This window comes from Notothenia rossii (assembly GCF_949606895.1).
Source record: "Notothenia rossii genome assembly, chromosome: 8".
Taxonomy (NCBI): Eukaryota; Metazoa; Chordata; class Actinopteri; order Perciformes; family Nototheniidae; genus Notothenia; species Notothenia rossii.
Genome location: NC_136906.1, coordinates 24,514,627 through 24,534,902, shown reverse-complemented (window position 1 = coordinate 24,534,902; position 20,276 = coordinate 24,514,627). Strand labels below are relative to the sequence as shown.

Below are 20,276 nucleotides of genomic sequence, written 5' to 3'. Positions count from 1 at the left end.
CACAAGTAGGCTATTTCTAAATCACAAGTACAGTACTTGAGTATACAAGTTAGCCTACTTCCCACCTCTGGTCAACAATGTTAGATCTTTATGTCAACTTACTAATAATATATCTTGAGTATTATCATAAAAATAGCAGGTTTATTTATTTTAACAAACCACGTTCTCCAAGTAAAATCTATAGAACATATGTTTAATCTTTTTGAAAAATAGAGATCGGACCATCAGTAACAGATCATCAGTCTTGTGTACAGATCAGTCCGATAAAGTCATGCCAAAACAGCGACATTTTACGCGATAAATACGGGTTTAAATATCAGCATTTGCCACGGAAGGCGAGTGGCAGCTACCGTAAACCTTCTCTTAACTCTGGCATCTTGTGGCAACTCCCGTTCAGCATGCGCAAATGCCACGGCAAGTTGTGGCATCTCTGGCATATACTTGCCACAGATACCAAGGAGTAGCGGCCTCTGTGGCAGATGGCGGAAGTACTTGCCACTGCCTGCAGATGCCACGAAATGCGCTTGCTGTCTGTCGTGGATTGAGCAGTGCCTATCTCCAGAAAAAAAAAGCACGACGGCATGCAGAGCTACGTGAGGAGCAGGTAGACCAACTGGAAAAGTAGCACCATTCAAAAGCTTTCTGATGCGGGTCTTGAAACAAAGCAGAGAAATTATGACCGTTAGTGGCTACGGGTGCGAAAGCTCTCTCCAGAGCTACTGTAAACCCAATCTCGGGGACCGGAGAAAGTGGAGCAATATATTCTCGCCACGCCAAGCAACAGCCTAGAACAACCTCAACCTATAGAAGTGACCACGTAAGCCATGCTACTGATGCTGGACAGTTTTTCAGTTGGTGCACAATAAACAGCAACATACACATTAATGTAAATAAAAAGCCAAATAATGGATCTGTCCATCTCTGTCTAATATGTTCGCCAGCTGTTAGTGTTGTTGGGTAGCAACCACGTCGCACTATGTTTTGTGCAGAAGGCAACGGAGGGACTATTTTATTTTGAACATCATTATTTACTAATAAAAACTATTTAAATTATAGTGTGTATTTTTCTTTCATATTGCCACACTTGGTAGTCGTCTTATAAAAGCAATAGCTCACTTCAGGCCGTGATATATGCTCATTATATCACAGCTAAGGGGCGTGGACAACCCCCTTAGCTGTGATATAATGAGCATATATCACGGCCTGAAGTGAGCTATTCCTTAAGTAACTAATACCTATAAATCTTTCCTTAAGGATTTCAATACAAGCTTTTACTTGTAATAACATATATATATACACACACACGCTTCTGCCCACCACCAGTAATTAATACCACAGCAGATTAAACAGGTTTTAAAAAAGCTTTATTTGGTGTGGTTCCAATACACTGGTAACACTATGGGTTAAATGGAAAGTGACCTATGCTGACTGATTCAAATAGGAGAATGTCATCCATACTCTCAATTTAAGTATAACATACTTAAAACATATCGAAGGTTAAAGGTCATGAACATATACAAACTGCTTATGAAAAGAAATTACTGTAAGGTCAGCTGCATCTGAACAGATTTAAGGTTTACACGTGCCATCTTCCGCACTGCTTTTAGATATTCTACTGAATGAGTAGAATATAGCTCTCCCACTCAGTTGTTGCTGTTAATGATAACACTCGTGTAGTTCAGATCAGAGAAAACCAGCCACCAATCAGAGGGCCGGCCCTGAACGCCACCCCCCCTTAAAAATCATGCTGCCATCAGGCTGCTTCCTGTGCGCCTCAGAGGCCCTGTAGGATCACCTGACTCAGACTGTTTGAATACTGCATTAACTGCAACGTAGCTCAGATATTGTCATCCCACCATTAAATAATATCTTTAAGGAGAAAACTGTATTTTCCAAAGTCATTGTCATTGGGTGCTATAAGATGGTCTTTTCTGGCTTTGGCAAGTTTCATCAAAAGGAATTCCCGGCGCTCCATCCATTCTTTTAGTTCCTGGTCCCCGTGCGCCAGCTTACACAGCTCGTCCTCCGTGCACGTGTCTTTGAGGAACCTGTCGGGACACAAGGTCAAAAGGTCAGCTATCAATCCACGAGGCTCAGCAACATACACGGTGCTTAGAGAGGAGGGATAATCACGTTAGTAAACAACATTGATGATTGGTAGATGATTTGCTCTCATGCACTACTTTTGTAGGAAGTGAACATTGCATCGATAAATTGAAGCATCCATATCCCCCCCCCCCGTGTTGTGTGACTCATCTAGGAGATCTAAGTCTATGAAAACCCTTATATTTTCAATATCAAATTGTACCTTACGATAATTTAAAAAGTTCCAAATGTTGGAAAAATGCATTGTTTCCTCATTCTGAAAATGTACACTGGTAATTGTATCCGAGCCATAAAGAATATCCTTTTGTGCGAGAACCACAGGAAAGGGAAAACCCCAAAACATAAAATGGCCCCTTTAATAAAGTAGGTATTCTTTATTTATACAAAAGGTACCTACGGCTGTGTATGTATCTATACAGTTCATCTTTCTGTAAACATAATCATCTATTTTTGTATCTAAGACAGCCCCATGCCAGATCACCGAGTTGTGTTTCTTACCTCTCACAAACTTTGAAAGTGCCGGTGGGGAAGCGATACTGCCAGCAGTTCTGATCATCCTCAGAGTTGAAAACCCGGTCTTTGTGTTTTTCTGAAGTGATGTGCTGCTGCCACTGCTTCTCACTGTTGCAGTTCTTACCACACAGCCAGCAGTGATTGCCAGCCTGCCAACACACAGGGAGAAATCACATTTACACAAATAACTCATTACCGTCTGTTTGCTAATCAGTCAAAGTTATTGCTGTTTCGTTTTTAATCACTTGGCAAATAACTACAGTGAAACAAGATTCTATCAAAAATGTTGACACAGTTTAAATATTAAGGCAGTAATGCATTTTACTGAACCCGCAGATTCTGACAACTGATGGAACATCTGCCAAAAGAAAGGAGCACAACACGGCAGCTGTGGGTCTGTGTTTTCACAACAGCACCGTGTCAACGCTTGAGATTCAAACTAGGAAAGGAAGTTAAAGGAATACTTTACCCACCAATCAATTACTCAGCGCCATTAAAGTGTTAAAGACAACTTGGATTTTCTCATAGGTCCACGATGAATGAATACTCGAAAAACAGAAAAGTCTTGATGAATAGAAGTGAATGAAGATGGCCGTTTACCAAAAGGAAAGCTGTATCAAAGCCGTGTACAAACCTTGGCAACTGGTGCAGTTCCAGTCGTACACTCACCAACTCCTTGAACATGACTTCTCGAACAAAACGATGTACAACACGATGGAACTGTTTTGACTCGCATAATACACCAGCCGTCGTGTGAGCAGACTCGTTAAAGTATTAATTCATGGTTTTTACTAACCGGTATCAGTATGCAGTTATTCCAGCATTCCTTTCATTGATACATTTAAATCACCTGACTACAGCATATAACATACGTGCTGCAACCCTGTGCTGCTGCTGCTGCTTCTCTCTGCCTCATCCTCTATTGCTGGAGGCAGCTCCACCTCATCTGACCTCTGACATGAGAGCAATCGTGTTATGATCATATTGAGCTATTGGTGTGAGTCTAACATTAAACAAGCAGTCTGCTTGTCATACATTGCTGACGATACATTTTAAGAGGCAATTTGTTGAGTCACTCCCGTTAAATGCCGGTAGCATCAAGCTAGCAAATCCTGCATTAGCCTCACAACAGGTGTAGACAGAACATCCAATTATCCTGAGCTAATTTACTGAATAAACCAACTCACATCTCCTGTCTTTTTTTTCACCCAACTCATTAGACTATTCTTCTGCTGGCGTTTCATTGTTGTTTTCTGTCAAATTCAATACAGCAGTTCAAAACCGCGGTACCTGCTCACCATCTGTGAGCTAATTTTAGAATGCGCACGTCACGTTCGTTGTCGCGTTCGCGCGCGTCCACCTGGGTAGGCTATGTGTGTCCTTCTCCCGTGACGATAACGGAAAAAATGGCCACAAACGGGCAAACAGCAGAGCTCGGGGCAATAATGCAGATTTGTTTGACTTTTTTACACTTCGTTGTTCTCCTCCTTTCCTCCGCTCTTGTCTCTGATTGTGAGTGTGTGCATGTGTGCGTGTGTGCATGTGTGCATGTGTGCGTGTGTGCGTGTATGTGTGTGTGTGTGTGTGTGTGTGTGTGTGTGTGTGTGGGGGGGAAGAGCAGAGCCTTCAGAAACAGAGCTGAGGGAGAATGTGAATACGCAAAGCAGTGGACACTGAAACATGCCCATACATTGAATAAATAACTTAGGCGTTTAGTTTATTTAATAAAAGAGCACATGTTCATGTTCCAACATTGGATGAATGTGGATGAATGATACTCAATTATAAAAGTTCTGAAGAGTTTGTAAATGGATGTTTTGATATAGTTTTGTAAACATGGCTATTTAATTTAACAACTTAGATTTATCAAGACTTTTCAGCTTTTTTTTTTTTTCTCACCATGAAGGCATGGGAGAAGAACATTTTGCTCAATCATTTATGGTGGCTGGGGTGAGTGATTGATGGTCATTTTTTGGGTGATGAAGTATTCCTCTCTGCAACCTGACCAGTTTGTCACAATGCAGAAGAAGTGCGTGATCCATGCTGGGTTTTTAAACTCACCACTTCCTCAGCGTAGTCTGTTGGCATGTGGATCTGTTTGCCGTTCTCCCTCACAGAGTTACTGGAGGTATCGTCCCCCCAGCCGGGCTTCTGAGACTGCAGCCACTGCTCATAAAGCTGATCCATATCTGGAACTAAATGAGGGGGCGAAATAAATGATTACTTTGCTGGAAATAAAATTCTACTAATTAAAAAAATCCAACCAAAGTAAGAGAGCACGTCTCCTTGACTTTACTCACTGTTGTTTTCCTTCATGTAGGTCCAAAGGTCTCTCTCTTCTAGACTGTGAGCAAACGTGCAATTCCCGATGTACTGACACTTCTTGCCGGCTGTCACATGCATGCAAATCTAAGAAAGTAAAAAAAAGTAACATTCAGTGACCATGGCAGGAGATTTGTTTTAATCAGAAACAAAGAACAAGCGACCGTGGAGTCGCAGAATGTCTGGCACGTACCTCAAATTGAGATGGGATGGGTTTTTTGGTTGGAAGTGGTCTAACTGTTGTCCACTTTTTCCTTTCATTTGAACTTACAAGCACCACCCGCCTGTCTTTCGCCCACCTGAGACAGAAAGACAGAATGAGTTTGTGGATTGCACATTTTCACCTATCAATTACCTCCTGTCCACACTCGATGTGTTCCAAGACGTTGTGCTACTTACGTGTGTCTGGCTTTGGCTGAGCAATACTTCTTGTTTTTGTCGGCTTCGCTTAGCTGGCCATTTCTCCAACACTGGCCACAAACAAACATCATCTTCAGGTTGGGAGGCCCGAATCTCTTCTGTGGGAGGGAGAGCTGTTGATGGAATGCGAAGGACTGGTTAATATCTTTGTGAAGTGATATAATACAAGTATTTAGGAACAACATAAATGAAAAGTGAATTACAGAGGCATGTCAAACCTAAGGAAAGGAATTAATAACTTAAAATGTTTATATGTGAGCAAACATTTGACTAATGTTTAATGGACTCTACTTTTTAGAATTTATTTAAATAAGTTATTAGTGGAAAAATTGATTTGTTGAAGTCAAAGCCAAGAGGGTGAATAAAAAGGTCTCCTCAAGTCCACTCAAACTCTCCCAACGTGGAACCCATCCAGGGTCAGAGCCACTGTTACATGTTCAATCTAGCTCATGGCGAGCACAGTCCAACATATGTTTGCTGGATGCAACGCAACACAACACGTATTGATTTAAAACTGAACTTTGAAGAAACTTGTAAAGCAGTGTACAAAAAAAAGGCATGGAATAGAATATCTGTTTGAGGAAATGAATACTTCCACATTGACAAAACCATGATGCTGTTGTTTCATAGTGCTTTTATTCTATCCTTTTTAGTAGGGGTGTAACGGTACACGTACCGAAATTATTTGGTACACGTGTGTACTTTTTGGAAGTAATCTCAGGTGCTGCGTCGCAGCATTCAGAGTAATTTGCTCACATTGGGTTCAACGCGTCATAGAGCGAGCAAGTCATTTCATTGGACGAGAGGCATACTATGAGAGCTGGTCACAGGGATGCGTTCAAATTTAGTGAGTATTTGAGGAACTGTCAAAATAGTGAACGCAGATAAAGTTGAGCTCAAAAATCCTCAAGCATCATCGAAGTCTCCGGTTTGGGAACATCTTGGTTTCGCAGTTACGTACAAGGATGACGGACAAAGACAGGTAGACCGAACCAAAGCTTTTTTGGAAAATTTATTTGCGTGAATATTCAGTTTAATAATAATTAAAAACCCAAAACTAATAGTTTGTTTTGTGAGTACTAGTACAGTAAAGTTCAAATACAGATTATTTCAGTTCATCGAAATGCTGCACCTTAATGTTTATTTTATTATATTTTGTATTTATTTGAGTGAATACATTATTCACAGTTTAATAATAATAAAAAAAAATATATATATATATTTTATGTTTTGTGATAATTTTTTCTGCTGTACCGAAAACGTACCGAACCGAACCGTGAACTAAAAACCGAGGTACGTGCCTTACCGAAATGTTTGTGAACCGTTAGACCCCTACTTTTTAGTGGTATGGTTTGACCAGGGAACTTTGAAGAGCAGAAACCCCCAGTCAGACAAGTGGTCTAGCAGAGTGATTGGTGAGTCCCTGTACATCAGACAGTAACAGCAGTTATTTAGGAACTAGCTCTCACCTGATAGTTGATGTTTGTTTTAGTGTTTTTAAATATAATGGAGCATGAGGGACTTTTTCTAAAAATGTTCCAGTTGCAGGGTTTCCCACAGAATTTGATTCTATTTGTGGGGGCACCACACCACAAAAAATACATGCAAGTTCATGGCTACTGTAGACAACTTTCTTGTTGCTCTGTGTTGCGTTGTTAATGAGTGAGACACTCCGAAGTTGAGGATCTGTGGGATTTATTCTCCCAAAAATATAATTTACAATTTAGGCATTTAGCAGACGCCTTATTCCAAAGCGACTTACAATGACCAATTACAGGGACATTCTCCCTGGAGTAACTGAGTGCTAAGTGCCTTACTCAAGGGCAAACTAGTAGTGGCGTTCCAGGCGGGATTTGAACTCGCAACCTTCCGATCATCAGCCCACCTCACTATCCATTAGACCACCAAAATAAAACAAATTAAAATATTATTATTTTTATTCTTTTATGAGATCCATTTGTGGTGGACAATATTTAATTGTGGCGGCCCGCCACAAATAAATCAATGTATGGGAAACACTGAGTTGTAAGTGTCGTCACACATGGATAACAATGGATCCAATGTCTTGACTGCAAACCAAATCTTAATTAAAAAACCTGAAACTGCAAAGCTGATCCTCGTCGACCCGTGTACTTCCACTGTGACATTCAGTGGATTAAACAACGGGGTCCTGTTCCTACATTGCCGGGGTCTTTGGGTTTGTGGGCACATGTTCAGACCTGTGAAGACCTCTACCCTCAGTCTAATGGCGCTTTTCCACTGCAGCACGTAGCACGGTTTAAGCGGGCCGGGTTTGGCCGGCTCTTTTTGCTTTTCCACCAGGGGTAGTTCCGGCTCAGGGCTACTTTTTCACCTTTTTTCTGGCCCTCCAAAATCGAGGTTCTTACTGGGCCAACAACCGGCCTGAATATGCTAAACTAGTGACGTAAACACTCTTGACTGCTGAATGGTCAGAGAGAATCGCTGGTAAGGGGGCTACAACTACAACAAAATGAACATATTTTACCATGACTTAATTGTAATACACGTTTCAAAATGATGCCGAAGTAACAACATACTGATACCGGTCTGCAGACAGACGGCAGGCGAAAAACCTTTTAAAATGCGTGTCCTCTGAATGGAGATCGGATCAATCAGGCTAAGCTAACATTGTATATGCTCCATTCACACTCACAACAACGGCCTACAGACATATATAAACCAGCAACTGTATTCGACATGACAGACAGTCTGTGGTTTGTACTTGTTTAACTTTTGTCAAGTTTCTGAACAGAGATGAGGAGCTGTGAGCTCTGAGTGCTAACAGTGGATGTTTTGGTTTTGTGGTTCGCATTGAAGATGACGTCACGGCAGTTTTACGCAGCCCGCCGAACAGCCGATCACCCCGCCTACACTGCGTTACTATAGTAAGTACCCCAGTTACTAAACTGTAATGGAAACGCAGCTTAAAGTGAGCCTGGCCTACCAAGGCCAAACTAAGCTGTGCTAAGCGATGCTAGGTCCTGCAGTGGAAAAGCGCCATAAGAAGAAACTGTAAACCAATGTTTGTCTCAGCATATCCACAGAGTGCTTCTGCTGGGCTTACCTGGGCTCCCTGCAACGAAGCCGTGGCATTCCAAAACTTCTTCGCTTCTTGGACAATACTTTCATGAGGGATACCTATGTGATGAAAAATAAAAAGGTAAATAAATGACATTTAGGGAAACTGTGTTCCAGGCCGTGGAGAAGTATTTAATGAAGCATCCTTACCGAGCTCGTGCTGCATCATCCAGACCTTGAGCTCGATGAGGCTGTGGGCGTAGAAGCACTCGTCCTCCCTCACGCAGCCGTAGCGGACTTCATGGCGACAGAGATCCAGCTGGCACTGAGAACTCAGCGGTCTGATCTTTGAATAACGAACTGTATTCTCCTTCAAAATGTGGACCAGGCACCTAAGAGATAAACATGGGTACAATGTCAACAAGCCTATCCCTCATATATCTGCACATAGTCTTGTGTTTTTTGGTAGAATCTTCTTTATTAAATCCTCTTAAATGATGTAAAGAGTGAAGTGACTTACTTATGATCTTCAAAGATGTGCTTCGTCACTGGATGAGAGCAAAGCGATGAGTCATCTTTGTTGGTTTTGCTGATTATTCTGGGTTTGTGGTCAAAGCAAACCTGCAAATTAAGATAAGCGTTCAGAACATTTTAAAAGTTTATAAAAACAGCAGATTGTAACTGGGGTTCACATCAGACCAATGGCACTTTGCTTCAAATGTACCCCCTTTTCTGTCCTATACATCTAATAACAGGCAAGAAAGTCAAGAAAAATGTATTTAAGAAAACATTGACAAATATAATATTTAGTAATGGCCTTTTTTCTCCTCACACTGGAACGATTAACAATTATGCCAATGGGCGCCATTGAAAATAGCAGCACTGAGGAGTTAGTGTAAAATAAACTTACTCCACAGAGAAACATGAATATCCCATGATGCTCCTGTAAGATCTTGGGGACAGTCAGTCGGACATTAGAGTTTGGCCCGTAGGGGTCGAAGAGGAGCTCTCTGGAGATAAAACCTTTCCGCTCCAGAGTCCAAACATCAATCTCTTCCTGGCAGTATGCAAATGTGCAGTGGCCAGGGTACAGGCACTCCTTTCCAACCGCCACCTCTGAAACAACACAGGGACATTGTCATGTTTTCTGTGGTCGCACACACAAGTGATGTCTGGATGACAGCCAAGTGTCAAAAGTGGGAATATCAATGGAACTTGCAGCAAAAAAAAAAAGGACAGCTGGTAATATAGAGGCAAATGCAGCAATTTCAAAGCAAAGAGACAAACAAATACATGTTTATAAAAGTTACCTTTGCAAATGTAATAGGGCCCAACATATTGTGTTTTTGTGGGTCTGGGCCGAATTAGCTTCCACGTTTGGTCGGCTGTATGTTTGAGTCTGCCGAGTAAAGCGTCCTTTTTGCATTTATGCTCTTCTGTGTGTAGCGAGTAATCCAATACACCAGGGCCTGTGGGAATAAATAAAGAAACATATGTGACTTAATAGTACATTACGCACCTCGAAGACACAAACCGCACACAACTGGATAAAGAACTCCTCACCAGTTTTGACGTAGCAGATGGAGCACGCTTGTTTGAATTCATGTGTGTCAGCTAAGGGGTTCTTTGTTAAATCCACAGCAACAGGAAGACCCTTCACTTCAGGCATACCGACCGCCATTCCCATGGGGGAATCAATATTGTTCATCTGTTGGAAAAAATAAAAGGGGGGGAAATTGATCAAATATAAGCCTAGAGCAAGTCTTAGAATGACAAAGGCTGATGATTGATAGACAATAATTACCTGTTGAGTGAATGGACTCTGAGCATAATCTGACATATCTAAAGGAGGAAGAAAAAGATTAAATGAAAAGGTTATACTCTTTCAAAAGAGTATTATTGAGCCTTTCAAGCCCCTTACAGCCGTCGGAAATTATTCTTTCTCACATAAAGACAAAGCATATCTAAAAAGTACTTTTCAGTCAGATAGTTTTTATAAAAAGAAATACAAATACTTATTTCCAGCAGTGTTAAAGCACTTATTCCAAAATCATAGCACTTTTGAAACCTTCAAAAACGATATATTAATATTAAGATATAAGTGTTTTTAAGGATTTCTAGCAGCCGTTCAGAACCTGCATATTGATTGGCTATAATATATTTATTTGAACAAATATGGACCAAAGTCAGAAAGTAGTATACCTGTTTTATAGTCCGTTATGTTGAGACTATCCAGGGAGTCGAGCGGTGGGGGGAGGGCGTCAAAAGTGTCCATCCCAAAATACGTACTTGACCCCGACTTGTGATAGAGGGGGGGCAGCGTGACGGTGCAATGCTGCACGCTGCTGTGGAGGTACGGGTTGATGTGGGAGGGCATCAGGAATGGACTGGACATGGAGCTGCCCGAGGCGATACTGGTTGGAAGAGGAAGAGGCCCCTTCATGGTGGGGATAATCTGAGGGAGGGGACACATAGGAGTTACACTTCTGCTCAGACATCAACACTGTCACATTTCATTCATCACGCCACTTTACCATGGCTGATTCGGGGCCAGCTTGGTCCAGTAGATCATCTAGGTCGTCCCCGATGATGTCTACGTCAAAATCATTACTCGAGTCGAGCATCGTGCAAGGTTTACTCGCTCGGCAGCCGTTAACGTACGTGGCAAGAGGGACTGACGATGGGGCAGACACAGGAAGGGACACAGACACAGGGAGGGAGATGGACTCGAAGCCCGGCGGCTCAGACAGGGTAACAGATGAGATACTGGTGATGGGAGAAAGTTCATCCATTGCGCATTCATTTAGAGTTTGGTGCATTTCCACTGGAGCTTGGATTGGAGCTGGCAGCGGAGCCAGAAGACTGCTGTCCTGCGTGAGCTGAGGCACTTCTGAAACACAACGGGGAAAACAGGATGAGCGGCGTTCTCTCTTTCCCCTTTCAAAAACGATAAATATGAACTGTGTTTGATTAAACTTACCAATTTCAATATCTTCAACTGAAGACGAGTCATAGGAAAACTTAAGAAATGCAGAAGAGATTCATTTAAGAATGGATTTCTTAGAGGAGTATAGAAATATATGTTTTAGACTGTTATGTCTCGTACCTTGTCACCTGACGCATCTTGGTAATTTGTTCCTCGCATAACATTCAAGGCAGGCTGTAAACATTGAACAAAAGAAAATGTTGGACTTTCAGTTCATTTTTAAGAAGAACAACCCTAAATGTATGTCGACATTTTATTTTGAGGGCCATACATCCGAGTCAGATTTTAATACATTTAACTAGCATGTAGAAAAGGAAACGGTATCACTTCCAATTCACTTTTTAAATCACGGTAATTCATTAAAAAAGCTTCATGGCGGTTTGCGATAGTTCCTGGGGCACGTACCTTACTCCTTACATAAGCTTTACGGATTTTCAATCCCAAAATGTTGGCAAGGTCCTGAGTCAGGTTTGTGACACTGGCATCCTGGGAAATAAGGAGAGTTGACAGTGTTTACTCAAAACACACTTTAGATAATCACTGCCTTTGATCTTCACTTATTATTTTCCTTTTGATTAAAAATATAGGTGGCAACTTTAATGGAAATAACATTTTGTCATATAAGCTGAAATGGTCACTATATCCTGACTAGGGGTGTAAAGATACTCCGAAGATGCTCAGGCTTTAAGATGATGTATTAAAAGTATTTTGCAATGTGAAAAGGGTTATCTTTAGCACATTTGTATTTTTATAAAAACCTGCTTCTATGAATCAAGAGTGACACATTGTGTATGATGTGGCACACCCCTGAAGTGCTGTTGTTGATTCCCTTTAAAACGTCAGTATTTGTAACCTTCTGGAGATCTACTGGCTGGCTCCTAATGTGTGTTTCAGGTGATCCAAGTCATCAGCCTGAAGAGCTTGGATAAAAAGCCCAACACCATGCCATACGGACTGTGTTTTTGGACACAGCCACTGTTGTGTTTGCTGCTTATTTTCACACACACCAATACATTACTGATTTAGTCCTTTGTTAAGTTTTGTTACATTTTAAGTAAATATGTATTTTGGTTACAGGTAAACTTGTCTTGTCTACCATCTTGTCTAACATCTCCAAACTGATACTTTCCATATACTATACAACTCTCTTGGACTGTGGTGCAGTGTGACAAAGAGACTCCATTTTGAAGCAAAACAATGTATAAAAATGTAACAAATTAGGATTGCCCAACAAAACTAAAGCCTCTTAAACTTGAAATGTAATGTGGCTGCTATTTACACTGAAGTTTGGCCTACATCAGTTTTACCTGAAATGTCTTAACTGAAAGTAAAGAAGCCTCAATGCAGGGCAGCACGCCACAAACATCCTGACTCTGCTGGGAGTGAGGGTCCTGCAGGGGGTCTGAAAAGCAGCTAAATGTGCCTGACTTTTGTAAAAAAAAGGCTGAGACAAGAAAATAAGGAAGATTTCTTTCACGTTTTGATAAATCAACATTTAACCGGATGATGCGACGCCTTTACCTGAGGCACTGTGAGGGAACATTTGGCAACAGCCTCATAGGCCTCTTGATGTCTCCCGATCTCTTTCAGGGATTTAGCTTTTCTGTACAGCGCTCTGTAGTTCCCCTCGTTCAACTGGAGAGCCTTTTCACAGTCTTCTAACGCTTGGTCGTACAGTCCCTATGGGGGGGGGGGGGGGGGGGGGAAATGTATACTTAAACATTGTGAACAAAGAAAGCACTGTTTGATCATAAATTGCATTTACGTGTTCAGTGGGTTGATGTAGGGGAGTGGTTTCCCTGAAGACAGTAAAGTGTGTTTTACTGCCGGGACAAGACGCAATGCAAAGAGACACCGACAGGAAATAGGAAGTGAATGTAGCTCTGAAAGCATCGATAATTCTCAAATGGACCAAGTCTTAGAGCAGTGGTTCCCAACCTTTTTTCCCAAGAGCCCCCCCCAAATGACTCCTGTTGGAAGTTGCGCCCCCACTCTTTATGTAGGTGGTTGTATGACAACAACAATTCTTTAAAATAAAACAGGTCTTCATCGCCTTTAATTCTATGATTTACCACATTTTAACAATTTATAACATGTCACTGAAAATAACATTATATTGATTTTTATTATACTACAATTATTGGAGCCATTAATAGCATTTGATTTGTGATCAATTTTATTTTGGGATACGGTATGGATTATGAAATCTATTTTTATAACTGCTAAAGTATTTACGTTTATTTATATAGTTATGTTTTGATAATAGGCCTTTTTTTGTGAATGAGTGATGTCAAAAATGTGTGGAAAGTCTAATCACATTATTGGCACATGTTTTTTATGCATTTTTGGGGCATTATTCTTGACACCCTTCTTTTGGACAATTGCATGATCAGAATAGTGATATTTGGATTTTGGATTTATTTGTTTTCTGGAAAATCTACCAGAGAATCATTACTTTTCAAGTGGAACTAAACGGCATCCGTGTGTGCTTTCTGTCACCCAACCCAATGTGACTTCACTAATATTGATGAATCTTGTATATTGTATAATTCACTTCATTGTTCATGTAGCTTTTCACATCGATTATTGTTTGATGTATTCATTTAAAAAAACAAAAAACAAAAAGTAATCAATTCATTATCTTCCTACCGTATTAATGCATGTATTTATTGATCCAGTTAGGCATGACAATCAAATGATTGTACACCTCATTGAACCTCAAAGCATCGCATAACTGGTTCCTGATAACATGACTTAAGACGCTATATGACAAGCTGAGAAATGAACTGGTTGATACAAGCATCAGTTAAGCACAACAACATGTTTTGCTTTTTAAAAAGGGATAGTTCACCATTTGTGGAATGATGTATAGCATGTCTATTCATTTGAAATTACCCAGCACTCTAATTGTGTCTGAAAAAGATGCAACGCCTCAAGCACACCCTTCACAAAATGACACACTAAGATGAATGTAAGGTGGATTCAAAGTTAAAGAATCTCTCTAGCCCCACCCCCAAATAAATCAAATATAGCCGTGTGTCCTCAGGTTAACTGTCACTGTTTAATCAGAGGTGCACAGTGTCAATGGGGGGAGTTTGGAAATCAAACAGGCTCCATGCGCTCTTGCCTCTACAAACTTTATAATATTGTTCTTTGCTCTCAAGGAATACATTGAACACTGAAAGTAATGCTGATATAAAGATCTTATTTTTGGTCTTATGTTGATGCTAAATGCTTAAAATTGAAGTGAAACAAATGATGCATGTGGATCTTGATAAATGAGGCAATAGTGATTTTAGCATTTATATATTAAAGGTAGGGTAGGTAATTCACTTCAGAAACACTTGTTATATTCCATGGAATGCTCTTAACATCCCGATAGCAATGAATACATTAAATGCTTTGACAATAAATATATACAAATATTTCATCTGTGGAAGCCGTGGCGCTGTAAAAAGCAAGTCCAATGATCTGCCTTGGCCCGCGGCATGGCCTACCTGCCTGTCAGCCTTCCATCTGTGCACAAACTTATCTCGTGCCTTCATTGGTCATGTGCGCGTTCGTGTGTGTTGGAGGAGGGGCTCTGTGAGGAAGTCTGAAGGAAGGGGCAGATTTTTTGGGGTTGTGTACTTCTTAATTCTAGCGCACTCGAGCTGGTTTCTCCAAAATTACCTACCCCACCTTAAAGACGGTCACACCTGAGTTTGACAGGTCGACATTTTCGCCTTGGGAAAAAAAGTGTATGATTATCTTTGATGAGACATAATGAAAGCGATACTTGAAGGGAAGCCAATCAAATAAAAAAAAAGTTTTATACACACACTACAGGTTAAATTAGGTCACTTGTCAAACTGAACTGAGTATGTACACGACCAGCAAGATATAGAGGACATGTCCCAACATATCAGTTAATGGTTAAGATTTCCCTATGCACCATGAGCAGTGGAACTTAACATTTAGTATATAGTCCTAGAATCTGAGGACGATAAGGTGCAAAACAAGAGCTCATCTTTTCAAAAGGTAGTGACATTTAAGGACATACTTCTACCTGTAAACTGGCATTTTGAGGTTTGTAGATTTATCTGTATGAAGCTAATAATCAATCTGCAGAGGCCTCATGCGCAGAGACCACAACAAGACATAAGTTGCTTGTTGTATTTACTCAGATATTAAGTGTTTGGTAGCGTCAAAAGGATTGGTTTTTTAACGTGATTTGGGCAGAATTGAAACAGGAATCAAATGTGGCCGACTTACCGGAACAATGTTGAGGTACGCGGCAGCTCGATTGGCATACAGCTTTTCCAGTAAACTCGCTGGAACACAGATATCTTCCGAATCCGCATACTCTGCTATACTCAAGGCTTCGGTGAACATCTCAATGGATTTTGTCCAATCCCCTTCTCTAAACACGTCGTTTCCTTCACCAAAAAGATTCCAAACGAGATCCTTTATGAACAACTGAAACAATAGAGAATCAAATCAGTACAAGTTAAACATAGTGCTGATGGATTGACTTTCATTCACGCATCTTTACTCACACACTTGACATACTTGGTCAGTGTAACTTGAAACAAGACGGAAGCTGGAAAAAACCTGAATAAAATGTGCATAGCTTACCTCATACTGGTCTTGACTTCCAGGAAATGGAAGGGTTGATCTAAAATAAAAAGAACGTTTTTTTAACATTGATAGCTAAATGCAAACAAGTCTGTTTTTAAAAAGTCATATAAGAAAACCACGCAAATTAATATAAGGGAATATTCAAAAAATCTGCATGCTGGCACAGAACCAACTGATAAAAGACTTTTATCAGCAACAGATATTAATCATTGTGGGAATTGCGTAATTGGGCAGGCGATTTGTTTAACTATAAACGGGCAATATTATTGAAAGTGTGTGTTCATAATAATGTCATGATAGAACATCTCTCAGTATTCCCTGTGAAGGCGTTTTGTCATTCAGGTTTCTTGTTCTGCTCTTGTCTGGCATTTAAAGTTTTCTTTACTCCTTTGTGTACTGAACTATTCAAGGCTTCGCACATTCACACACCAGTGAAGTTTCAGTAGGAACAGTGATGACGTGCAGTGCAAGTATTTTAAGTATCTGCCAGATTCATCACTCTGCTGCCTGTCATGAATCTAAAAAGCAATATGTTGTGGATATACTGAGAGTGTACATTATGCATGAATAAAAAGCTCTGATCAGGGGAAACTCCCACATTATAAAATAAACTAAAGGACAGTAATCAGCTGTCTCGCTGAACAACAATGCATGACACAGAGCTGACAAATCATTATTGCATCATGCAGTGTGTAGGGGTAGCCCGGATTATTGCAAAAATAACTTGCAGACACGAAACTAGAAAGAGTTTCTATCTAGTTATCACCTACAATGTTTCCAAGGGAGAAGGACAAGAGGACAAGTGGGCATGGTAACATTAGGAGGTGTCAAACACAGGATCACAACAGTCATTACTCTCTTCATATGTATGTTATTTATCAGGGTTTGAAGTACAATTTAGATGCACCCCCAAATGTAACAACCACAGATCCTAATGCTGACACTTACTGGATGAACTGCAGGCCTTTCTGAATCTCCTGCCAGCGAGTCCTTCTGTCCTGACACGCTCCGGACATGTTTGACTTAATATCCACTCCTCTATCGGCACCTGAAATGACAACACATATGGTTCATAACATAGTACATTAACTGGTAAAAGACATGGGCATAGACCAGCTTCAATGACCACTTAAACAAAAACAATCCCTACTTTCATAAATCACAATGAGCAGGCTGTCAGACCGGTTTAATGACTTCATACGCTCAGGGTTCTCAGGAACTATATTAAAGTAATTCTTCTCGCTTTCAATGTTTATAGCTTCCGCATTTAGTAATGACGACACATGTCGTTCCGGAAACTGAGGAGAGACACATCTTTTAGCTTTTGTAAGCGGATACCGTCAACAACTTTATATCTGAAGTTGTGGACGAAAAAGTTAGTACTTATACCAATGGGAAACTGTTTAATACAGCAACAGTAAGCAAGGTGTCTATTATCGGACACCATTTCGATAGCACTGACTGGTATGTCAGATTTTAACGTATATTTTTTTAACGAATGAAAATGTTTTATAACATAAGAATAATAACATATACCTTATGTGTCCTGAATATGTGTTGTGACGTGTAACGCTATTGTCAATAGATTCGTCGTGGTATTACCATATTTGGGCCAGTCAAACTGTCACCCTGTCCCGTCATAGCTAATGTTTGACATAAATGGTTGTTTTCTTAGTTGCTATTTCTTTAAAACTAGTTTATAATCAAATGAGGATGAGTGTAGCAGGAAGAGGCAGAAATATGGTGTCAGAATTAGATATAAAAGGGTGCGCCTGTCCTCTTTTTGTCAGCAAAGCTACAACAAACGGAACTTTGGGAACATTTTTGTTTTAATCAGAGCATTCAACGCTTAACTGTTGCGTCTGTTTCAAAACGAGTTGGTGACTAGAGAGACTTTTTAAAGTTACGTTTTCTGAGAAACTGGGAAGTGTCCGACAATGGACGCATGTGCATTTAGCGCACGTGTGTTACCCGCGGCCGGGAACCCGCCGAGGAGACTTCCAGTTAGCAATCATCATCAGCTAGCATTAGCCTCACATAGTTTAACTACTGCCAACACACAACTACCTCCACTGAGAGAAAACACAACAGGGTCTTCCGCTGCTGGAAACACACCGGCCTCACTAGCTACGTGTCGATACCCGACTAAGTTTCTAGGAAGTAGACTGCACCTAACAAAGCACAACGCAGGCATGCCCAAGTTAAACTAGTTCCCCAAACAATAGCGAGCAATACATGTTAGCTCCCGCCTTAGTCGTGGTAAATATCACTTTAATGATCTAACATGTCTGCTGTACATACTTACATGAGTGGTTCTTAATTCCAAACAACCTTTACGTCGGTTATCCAAAAGGAGGGAAAGGGTTTTCTTGTTTTAGCTAAAATAACTTGGCTAGATGTGCTGTATCGCTGAAGGCCGCCCTTTGCTTCTTCTTCTGCTTAGAATAGAGGCAGAGTCAACACAGACTCAGAGCAGTGCTGCCCCCTAGAGACAGCGCACAGTGCCATTTCACATTGACAATCTGTAACTCTTGAGCCTAATAATAACAGCAAAGATTACCGGTGTTTTTAAAACACAATGATAAAATATAATTTTTGATTTAGAAAATGGTTTCTTTAATCTGTTGTGCATTTGATTTGTTAACAGCTGATTTGCTTTGTCAGTAAATAAAAACAAAAACAACTGTTCTGCAAACAAACAAACAAACACAAACATAACAGCCTTACAAGTCACGGAAACAATTAAATGAAAGCACCTTATCACATTTTTAACATAAAAAAAGTTAACTACAGGAGTACATTGTTTTAAAACATGTCTGTCTTTACATTTTTACATCACTTTTACTGTTATTTTTTTCCATTGAGTGCACTTTCAACAACCGTGCAATGGCAGTGGTTTGAGCCAAAGATAAGTGTTTGTTAAACATTGAAGTTGTTGTTTATTTGTTGTATTGCTTTATGTTTAGTTGAATGTGCCTTCTAACTGACTGTGATCTAATGGGTGATTTACAAGTGTTTGGATGAGTGGATCAAATGTCTATGCACATAATGAGGCTGTTTGACACTCAGGATGTGCATGACTGTTTGGTTATCATGCATACCAAAATAAGTTAGGCTTTTTCTAAGGCAATTGAACGGGAACTGACACATCACTGAACTGGAACTGACTCATTGATTTACTGAATATGAATTTGTTTGCCCATGTAAGTGATTTTCTATTTATTTTCTATTTGTGGAGTAACCTTGAGAACTAAAAAAAGACTTAATGTGAAGTCTAACTTTCACAATGCTCTTTGCCCATTGCTTATGCATCGCTGAGATTGCTGTTTCCATTTCTATTATGAAATCTACAAAGCACATTAGAGTTCAGACTATTAAACCTAGAAGTATGAAAACTCCTCTCACCCTCTAACTCTTCTTCCTACAAACATTCCTCTGGCAGTGATATTCCTAATCATTTCCTTTTTGAAATAATCAAAACATTAAGCCTCTTAGATCCTGTAAATGTGGAACTGTGTATCATAAAGAGGCCAAGGACAACACAAGGAGTGATCAAAGGACTTAACTTCACTTCCAGCATACAGAACATTTACAATATATTATTGGGTTACTAGCTGCACTGTGAGATTTGAGCTTATCCAGTGATGGATGAATTGTTTTTCACACACTTACATTGTACCTCACAAATGTATTTATTTAAAAAAAAAACATACCACACACGAATTAAACCTGCTCCTCAACACACATTGTATCGTGGTTGATTACATTATTTTGTTAGGGAAGTGGACATGACAATGTATCGGCGAAACAAGGATAATTTTGCTCACGAAAAGAATGCATTACTTTTAGAACATTGTGTACCTTCAAATGTTCATTTAATTAGCAGATTCGACGGTACAATGATATTGGAAATAAGAACCCTTTATTCTAATAATATGACATGAATATTATTATTGTTATGAGGAATATAATAAATGGTAACTTCTCTTTTAATATAATATTTATTCCAAATGTATTCCAAATGCATGCACAGACTCCGAGCTGTAGGCTACTGGTAACAGTTAGTTCTTAACTTAACATTATAATAACAGGCTGAAACTCTGTTTGAATCAGATTATTATTATTCTTTTGATCATTTGGTAATGTGCATCTATCTCCTTTCTCCTTTCACAAACAGGAGTATTTCACCAAAGGCCATTGGGTATGCTAATGAAGAGAAAACAAATATTAAACACCATCAATTGTCAGCATCTTTCTTTGTTTTTACTGC

The 20,276-nt window shown here is 40.0% G+C and overlaps 1 protein-coding gene across 3 annotated transcripts; it reads right to left on the bottom strand.

Annotated features, from left to right (window-relative positions):
- Window positions 1-1,347: 1,347 nt before the first annotated feature.
- Window positions 1,348-18,494, bottom strand: zc3h7a (zinc finger CCCH-type containing 7A). 3 transcript variants are annotated; one of them, XM_079644597.1, is made up of 23 exons: window positions 18,312-18,494; window positions 16,955-17,054; window positions 16,004-16,043; window positions 15,641-15,844; window positions 12,908-13,066; window positions 11,792-11,872; window positions 11,507-11,560; window positions 11,381-11,420; window positions 10,935-11,290; window positions 10,603-10,855; window positions 10,205-10,242; window positions 9,964-10,108; window positions 9,711-9,869; window positions 9,311-9,516; window positions 8,921-9,021; window positions 8,611-8,792; window positions 8,447-8,520; window positions 5,341-5,474; window positions 5,135-5,240; window positions 4,920-5,028; window positions 4,681-4,814; window positions 2,605-2,768; window positions 1,348-2,048 (listed from the first exon to the last, which is right to left on the bottom strand). In XM_079644597.1, exons 2-23 carry the CDS (start codon window positions 17,020-17,022, stop codon window positions 1,859-1,861), a joined length of 2,997 nt encoding a protein of 998 aa, XP_079500723.1. In that variant the 5' UTR covers window positions 17,023-17,054; window positions 18,312-18,494; the 3' UTR covers window positions 1,348-1,858. The 3 variants fall into 3 exon arrangements, with proteins under 3 accessions (XP_079500723.1, XP_079500724.1, XP_079500725.1); XM_079644598.1 differs by lacking the exon at window positions 12,908-13,066; XM_079644599.1 differs by lacking the exons at window positions 15,641-15,844; window positions 16,004-16,043; window positions 16,955-17,054; window positions 18,312-18,494 and adding an exon at window positions 12,694-12,830 and having other exon boundaries at window positions 12,908-13,063.
- Between the last annotated feature and the right edge of the window lie 1,782 nt (window positions 18,495-20,276).

What these genes read in the sequence shown, in the direction of transcription:
- zc3h7a (XM_079644597.1), bottom strand. Translation starts at nt 17,022, where the DNA reads ATGTCCGGAGCGTGTCAGGACAGAAGGACTCGCTGGCAGGAGATTCAG. An exon ending in AAGCTTATGTAAGGAGTAAG is followed by an intron (nt 11,561 to 11,791) that starts GTACGTGCCCCA and finishes CAATGTTTACAG; the next exon opens with CCTGCCTTGAATGTTATGCG. An exon ending in TCAGCCAAAGCCAGACACAC is followed by an intron (nt 5,241 to 5,340) that starts GTAAGTAGCACA and finishes TTTCTGTCTCAG; the next exon opens with GTGGGCGAAAGACAGGCGGG.